Consider the following 8,821-nt stretch of genomic DNA (forward strand, 5'->3'; position numbering starts at 1 on the left):
ACATGCAGGAGTGGCGGACTGAATCAACACTAATGTGTCACTTATGAATTGATGATACCCTTGTTCCCTTAACTGACTTTCCGTTGTCATAAAGGTAGCAAAAATTTTTCATTCTTTTTGGCTGGCATTTCAAACTTTCTCAATGTAATCGATATGCCATTGCCTTCAGATTCTTAACTCGAGAACATTGGATCAGGGAGGACACCTCGATTATACGCAGCATGAAAAATGTTTACGAATAACTATGGTTCATTTCCTCTTTAGAGCTCGACGACGTCGGCTCAGCCACGGAGCTACTACGAACTGACCCAGCGTACGTAAACAAGTGTGTATTAGGCACTCAGTAGTTTGCAATGTGTGGTTTGTGAGATTGGGTAGTGCTTGAATATCTTAACTTATTTTAGCCGTTTTTAGTACTCCGAATCTCTCAGGAAGGCGAAAGAAGTCATGATACTGGGGTGGAACATGCAGTTTCAAACTATAAAAGGGTTAGGGGCTGCTGGCATGACCCAGGGGCCATGCCGCCTAGCTAAATCACAAAGAGGAGACGAAAGTGGTCATGAAGCCTAATCAAGTAGTTAAACAAATAATTAGGATACTACAGCACATGTTGCAGTTCTTAAAAATTACAGGGATGTTTCAAACTGCTACCTGCTACTTATCCCTTGGAGCCAATTTTGTCACTTGTTTTTTATTTACTTTCGCTATTGTTGATACATAGGATATTCTAGCGTAAGTGACCTCGAACTCAATGCGTTTGATGCTTGCCATCAAATTAGCTCGTTCTTAACACAATTCCCACTACTATTAAAGTGCGCTCAGCTAAATAATCTTTGAAATTATTTTTACCCTCTTGTTGGGAAAGGCTCCAGTGATGATTCTTGTAATTGTCTACGTTGTTTTGTGGTTTACGCTTCAAATACTATCTTTTTACTTGCATTGAGGTGGGAAATTTACAGATTTTCTCTAGTCATTGTGCTTATTTCACAACTTGCCATTTAGAGTACAATCTGCCTTAACCAAATGGAAAAATTAGTTTCGCTCACCAACGATTACTCGAAATTTTAATCGATGGGCTGGATTCTACCGCTACTTCGAGAGGATTTTCTTAGCACAAGAATTCGAATAAAGTAGTCCCCCATAATTTGCCTTCGCTTACGCATTTAAAGGAAGGATGGTACCCAGGTTATTGCTTTTTAAAACCAGTAAATACATTGTAAAAAATACCTCTTTTTACTGCTGATTTTTGCAATACTTAAAGCACTTCATTTCGGTTGCGGTGGTGGTGACGAACGGGTGCTGCCGGTGGATGTTGGAAAGCAATCTGAAGACCAAATTATTGTTAATTATGCAGTGATCTCAGCCTCTTCTATCATGATCTCCTTCTCTGCTCCAACTTTGTTGTCTTCGTCCTCATGGTGAGTGGGTCTCCCGTATCAGTTCCTCTTTTGCAAATCATGGGTTTGCAAATCCAACTTTAAACAATGTTAAAAATTGCATTTTTTAAACAACATCTCGTTTCTCTATTTCTTTCTGACTCTAAATTGTATGGAAACGCGTTTTTGTCAAATTCCCTTTTATTAAACCTCGATTGTAATAAATGGCAATAATCCGTACATTATGTAAATCTGCTAGTTTCCATGACAAATAATAAGCAGTGTTTCATTTAGTTGACTCTAACAATTTGAGGAGCTGAACAGTCTCACTTGTGGCACTAGTTGTGCACCCGTTGTGGTAAGAATTTTCGAAATAGAGACAGATAGAAGACTACTATTTTGATCAGAGCTATCTTAATAACGTTATAAGTAGCGGCATCTGTTCGAATGATGTATTGATGTTTTCTGTACCAGATTTCGAATCCTAGAGTTGCTCAGTTGATTCTGTTGTCTTGTTGAGATAGATCCTAACGCAATACAATCGCGTTTCGGGCAGTGGATCTTGTCCCATTGCTTAGCGCCCGTCTCGATTTGCGAAATAAAATTACTTTGCACAGAAGCCTGCTCTTGCCTGGCTAGAGGAGTAGCGGTAGCCAGCAGGGAGTTCTCGTTTTCTTTAATGGGTGTGTTTGTGAACCGCTTTACTCTTTTTTTTTAAATTCGGGAGCACTGTTTTCTCTGCACCGCCTACTCGAGTAAAGGTACCCAAATTCCCCGTGGTTTTCTATGGGATAGTTTTCGCCACTTATTGCTAATTAGAGACATTCTGTCATTTGGTGTTTTTTTTTGTATTAACCCAACTTTATGCATTGCACTAATGCCATTAAGAGACTGTGACATGTTCTATTAATTCATAGGACTTTAATTTTTTAGGTGAACACGTTTCGCCCCGTCTAAACTGTTAAGCTACACTATTGCAATGCTTTTTTACGTCTAAAATATAAATACAAATTGTCTGCCTTAATTTTTGGTGGGACTCAGCATCTTTTTTCCTTTCACAGCATTCCCTGACTCGGCGCAATGTTAGGAAGCAATGGCGCGGGAATTTCAGTTGAGGAAAAAATACGAAGAATGCTTCAAATAACCCCACCTTTAATGTCTGTAATGCTTAAAGGTGCAACTTTTGATCATAAAGTTTCGTAGCACTTCTTTTGAATTTGGATTCGTATAGAAGCTCGAAAATGTCAGGTGGATTCAAGCAAGCACTTGTGCGGAGATTAATCTTTTCTATAAAAGTGAAGGTGTATAAGGCCATAAAAATTTGCATGTAGCGTTCCGGGACTTCACTGAAGGAGAAAGAAGACATAGTGCTGGGGCAGAATAAGGGTTGAGGGTCATGCTACCCAACAGAAGTACAAAGGCGGAGTCTTAAGTGCCCGCGTAACCAGAATGAAGAGTTTAACAAATATTTCTAGCATTACATGGTCCACTTCTCCTTTTGAGCGTCGCCCCAGTGCCATTCTGGATCAGGCTCTCACGCCGGCCATTAAAACGTAGTGGATGCTGTAAGGAAGATGTCTACAAACCATCTGTGCCAGTCATCGAATTTGTTTGCAGCTACGACGTTACACGGCTGCGACGTCATTGATCTCTCTTGGTAAATTTATTACATCCATAGTTTCGTCCGGTCTGGGAACCGTATTGTGGGAAGGGAAATGCGCTACCCATCACCCATGTCCACCACTGATCGTAAGAACATTGTCCTAAAAGCAGTCACTTAATGTACGACATATTTTCAAGTAGTTTTGCGGGGATGAGGTTTTGAGTCTGTTACTTTTTTTTATTAGTGACGACCTTTAATGTCTACTAAAGCAAAAGTGTCTGAAAGAGATACCAGAGAATATTGCTCAAAAAAATAAGTGATCATGTTTATGAGTTGAGCAAAAGCTTTGAAATCATGCTAATATTAAATAAAACAAAAAACTTCCTAAAATGCCTTCTTGCAATATCAAATTTGAAATTACGGGTCGTTTCGCAGCCGGGTTACGGCAGGTACAGCACTTTAGCTATATGGCTGAAGAGTGAGGGAGAGCCGCCATTGCCTGTTACTTTTGAAGTCTACCTGCGATCCAGATGGAGTTGGTTTGTGCTACTTAAGCTCCATAAATTTCCTCCTAAGCATAATCTGTTTGCGTAATTAAAAAGTGCCCTGCTGCCTTTTAAAGGAAAGTCATACAAAACTCGCACTGCCGCAAGTTTTAGTCCCTTGATGCACAGGCTCTAGACGCCGACGCGCGAGGATGTGGGCTGCCCTCCTTGGTGGGCCTCAGGAAACAGATGATGGTTACGCGGTTGGATCTTGATGTAAGTTCCGCCAACTGCAGGATTGTGAGACCAAGATTAACTGTTTAAAAAAGATGACCTCAAAAATACCTGGTACCATGATGCAAAAAATTATCTCTTCAATCAAAAGTGCGGTTTTTTGCAAACGGTCAATTGCCCAAAACGGCCAAAGGGAAGGTTGGATGGATTTAAATGCAATTACTCGGGAATAAACGAGTGTATTGAAGGTGAATAAATTTGAATTTTGTGTTTAATTGATCACATCAAAGTATTCCACGTCACGAGTTATCCAAGCATGCATTTACAGGAGGCTTAAGGATTGTGGAAATTTGTTAGAGGAAAAAGCAGCATCATTCTTATTCGTTTGACTTTGTTTAAAAATAGTAAGTTAACTTTTAACACCTTTGGGTCCATATTTTTTGTCGTAATAAAAACTACGACTGAATTCTATCAATCAGGTAAATTTTTTTTTTTGAAAATTTTCATGTGTACGATGGCATCTTGTCCATATTTCTTAGCTTCCTCGAAATTTAAAAGTTAGTTTTCAAGTAGAACCGACAGAACTGCGGTTCGGAGGGACTCACAACCCAGAAATGCGTCGCATCACGGAAGAGGAGGCCAGTCCACGTTGTGATCAACTTTTCTCCCCTCTGCCTCTCGAAGGTGTGTTATCTGAAATGCCACATGACAAAGAGAACAAGATCGATCAAATTGTCATGAAAATGGCTCTGAGTATTTGGTGAAGATTCGTTCAGCCGAAATAATTGCAGTATAGGGTGGATGTTACGCTGAATCATTTTTCCACTGTTTTTCGGACATGGATGTTTGACCATTACAAAACGCTCTAAACACCAGATTAGCGACGAACTTTGTGTTAAGCGCCTGAAATACTTTCCTAGGCATTAGCACATAAAAATGCCTTTAATTTTAAGGACATAGAGCCTTGGGCAACAAGTTTAGCTCAATTCTATGCCGGAAGCATCAATGTTCGTTAAAAGATGTAATGAGGATGACTTGTTTTAGGGAAAGCGGAGGACCTTGGGACCCCATCAGTCTCGAATAGGGAAAGCAGCATGGTCAGCTCGGCATATATTCCATTTTAACCTTCATAAAAAGCAAATAAGTTTATTTCATTTTTTCTCATATTTGAGTAGGTGGACCACACTCTCCGACCACAAAATGGAAGTAGACCACGAATACAGGTTACAATATTGTCTAATGGTGAGCAGTTAGCATAAACATGTAGGTGTTTCGTTACTTTAAAAAAACATCCATCATATGAGCCAATGTTGGACTCAGGCAATCTACTTCATGCAATTCACACTTCCTTTTATTGCAATTCGTCAAGCTATCTTCATTTGTGCACTTTTACCGTACGATACCTTAGTAACTCCTTCACTTTCAAGAAGTGATAAAAATGTAGCTGTCCCAGTCTTCGCTGTAGACGAGAGAAGACATAATTCTCGGGAAGAATATGTATTGTCGACGTATGGTAGGACTCGGGGCATGTGGCATGATCTGGAGGTCACGCCGACTGGTTAAGGTATGATGACGGAATCCCTAAGTAGCCTCTCGCTAAAACCGAGCGTTAAACAAACAATTAGCGTCTTACAAAAAATATCCAGTCACCTTTAACGTAGTTTCAACTTTTAAAGTAACACCAGCTGCTGGATGCTAAACTTTTTGAGATCTGGTACTTTGATCCTTGGACCGGACGCTGAGAATCGCTTTTCTCCACTTCTGATGCAGAATAAATAGAATTATGAAGACAAGGTGGTAGTGCACTAACACTAACTACACGACTACATGCAAGCCTGTTCACGTTAAATGCGTTTTTTTTTCCAAAATGGTGTTTGGCCCACAAGGTCCCTCAAATCCGACTGTTACAGCAGTGAGCAGGACGGAGGTCATTGTTTCCTGGGAGCCACCCGGTCAATTTCTTCTAACACGGTTGAGGTGTTACGAAGTCTACATCAACGCCTCCACAAAGCCGACCTACTCTGGCACACAGACCTTTTGTCACCTACGTGGACTCAAACCCAACTGCCAGTACCTCTTCAAGGTCAGAATGGTTCCATTCTTGTCACCTCTCCATAACACACCCAATCCCGTCTGTTGTTTGCAATCGAAGGTTCAGATGGTACTGAAGAGTAAGGCTGTTACGGATAAGGCGACTCTCAACTCGAAGGGAGGCGCTTCCAGGCATTATAGCGAGAATCTTCAGCCTCCATCAAGTATGCACAGAAGGCGGCGACAAGCTCACGACAGACCCCATGTAAACGGAAAAGTAGGTCATCATCAAAGCTGTTACTGTCGAGATTTTGAAATACTGAAGGTATAAAATTAAAAGTTCACATAAGGCTCCTAATTTGGACTCTAGGTAAAGCTAAGTAATTAAGCGTTTGATAGTTATGATAGATGAAAATCCTTTTCCTTGAGTGTACCATACCAGGCCCGCCTGTCACCTCAAGCCCGTGAGTTCTCGTGAATTTAGATTCACCCCCAAACTGATAAAAGGGACCTTCTTGGACTCACTGCCTCAGGTCACTCAATTCACAAGGCGGTTCAGGCAGAAGAATTGACGCCTTTTTCACTCCCGCGACTTGAAGGTAGAAGCCGTAACTCCCGGCGGTGTTTGACAGTCACCGCCAGTGTAAGATATTTTCCCACTAAAGTTATTTCAGTAATTTTACTCAGAGATCTAGACTCAGGAAGACGTCTTCCACCTCTTTGTGAATAATTTCTTAGATTAAGCTAAAAATTATTCGAGTTAGATCTTTTGACCTTAGAAAATTTTCGAAAAGCTGTGAAAGACATGTGGGTTTTTCACATAAATCCATTTACTTTGTACCGAAAACAACTTGTATGAAAACAAAATGAGTGAAGATCCTTTCATGGCCTGACCTCTCTTGGCTTTTGCCTTTTGACATGTTAGAGCCATTTAATGAAAGCCAGTTTGATCGGAACAACGGTGGTGAGGATTACACGGGGTGGAAAAAGACCGCGACCACACCGTGTGGCCCCCATCGCTGCCTGTAACTCCCCGGATGGAAGCGCCTACCAACAGTCGCTTCTTCTTGATAAGGCGGCAACCCATCCGACTACAGATTCTAAGAGTTCAAGGGCGGACCAACCCGAAAGGCTGTTGTCTTGTACACAGTTAGTTTTAATGGCCTGTAGAAAAAAGTGGATATATTTCGAGATGCTTTTGGGGAAAAACGAACTCTCCGCCCAACTTAGCACTTCTACAGCTTTTCTATTGGGTTGTGTAGGATGAAGTTCGGTATTTATGTCCTCAGAATGGTATGACCAATTTTTGCGGTGTTTTATTGAATATAATGCAACGACATTATCAATTGACCAAGTGTGAGCAAAAAAATACCTAAATGTTACCCTTCTTCCACCTTTTAACTGAGGAATTAGCCACTGACCAGTACCTCAAATGCCTATTGTTATTTTTTGCCTACAATATGAAACATAGTTCAAAGCATTAAGACGGCTGGACTGAAACAACACCTTTCAATGCACATAAGTCTTTAGTGACTCCGGTTTTGGGAACCCCGTTTCACGTTAAGAATCCCTCAAGTCCCTTGAATTTTTCTGTAGTCGTTGTCTTTTGTTGTATTTTGATATTGATATTTGATCAGAAAATGTGTGGAGACTTGATTGCTATGTGCTAAGTGCTTTTGATACAGGTTGATTCCAACATATTACTTTTTACCAGTAGAAGGGTAAAGGAGTCCACACCACATGGTGATGAATTGAATACCGGTAAACCTCATTGTCACGGTCAATTCCTGTGTAAGGAAGAGAGAAACTGTGTAAAAATAGCTGCGAAAAAGAACGTCGAATTGGGACAAAGAATTGCCGGCACGAGTTACAATGACCACATTGCCTAGATCACTGATACCTTTAATGCAAGGGGGGAGGGATCGTAGGCACCGCGGAATTGCAATGTAAGTCAACAAAGTCAAATAGTCTACAATGTTCAATTAAATCAGGAACTTTCTGTACCCTCACTACAGTCATGCTTTATTTTAGCATGTATATCACATGCCCTCAAGAGGTCTAATCGACATATGGCATTTTATCCGTTCTTACTGAATAATAGGAAAAAAGGTACACAAAGTCCAGTTTTTAAAAAATCTTTCTTTGAAATGGGACAACCGAAATGACACTACTGATTCACAGTTCCACTTTGTAGGTTTCTCCTTCAGAATCCCCAATTAGCAGCGAAGGAATCAACTTCCAAACTATTTCATCCCATAGGTTTGTTTCGGATGTCAGAAATCGGCGACGCGCAATCCTGCCTAATTCATTAGTGTAAATAGTATTTTCTAAAGTAACACTACGGGAAGCGGCTTCATGTTCTCAATTCCCTTCGAAAAGCTTCTCGCATTTTAAACGCAAGGATGCACCAAACCAGGTACATTTTGGGCCTAATTTACATTTGGTAAAGTACTGAGCATAATGAGCAAAAAGATGTGCTTTTTTTCCCTAGGAATCTCGTCAATGCCTTTAGGGCATATCCGAGTTTACCAAGAATGAAAAACCTTCCGAAGGTCATTTTTCAAATTGCTATTTAAAAAGAACTTTTGCAAACGGCAATAAATTTGCAAATAAAGACTCTCCTTCACAGCCACCGTGATTGAAGCCGGTGCTCCACATGCTCCCATCTCAATGTTAGAGGGGTCAGACGCCGAGAAAAAAATCGGCATCGGTCAATGCAAACGTAGATACTGCTTTAACTCTGATGGGATGAACGCCTTGCCGCAGCGTAATGCCGCTGGAGACGGTTCCTTTCCTTAGGGCCACCCAAGCAAAATGTGGGCTTTAACACTCCACACAAGGTGGTGTCACATATTTATTCTTTTGGCATTCGACACAACTACCAGCGAGATCACATCCGTACGGACTCGAGCAGATAAGAATGCCGGACCTCAACCACGACTAGTGATTGTATTTAGCTTCCTCCATCAAGCTCAGTAAAACGTTAATCCGCACACCTGACTTGTGATAAGAATGTATGTTATTGAGCACGACTGCCTGCAAAATAGACTAGATACAGGGGGAAGGGGAAGGCAAAAGTGGCGATAACGTTC

At 41.0% G+C, this 8,821-nt stretch overlaps 1 protein-coding gene across 1 annotated transcript; it reads left to right on the plus strand. All coding sequences in view use genetic code 11, as the record gives it.

The window, feature by feature from the left end:
* Positions 1-228: 228 nt before the first annotated feature.
* Positions 229-7,618, plus strand: EGR_04169 (hypothetical protein; the record flags this gene model as incomplete). The annotated part of the gene is given in 8 exon segments (XM_024493418.1): positions 229-247; positions 265-313; positions 1,355-1,418; positions 3,654-3,740; positions 4,238-4,382; positions 5,585-6,006; positions 6,655-6,878; positions 7,447-7,618. 8 exon segments carry the CDS (start codon positions 229-231, stop codon positions 7,616-7,618), a joined length of 1,182 nt encoding a protein of 393 aa, XP_024352119.1.
* Between the last annotated feature and the right edge of the window lie 1,203 nt (positions 7,619-8,821).

Source organism: Echinococcus granulosus, assembly GCF_000524195.1.
Source record: "Echinococcus granulosus chromosome Unknown EG_S00025, whole genome shotgun sequence".
Classification (NCBI taxonomy): Eukaryota; Metazoa; Platyhelminthes; class Cestoda; order Cyclophyllidea; family Taeniidae; genus Echinococcus; species Echinococcus granulosus.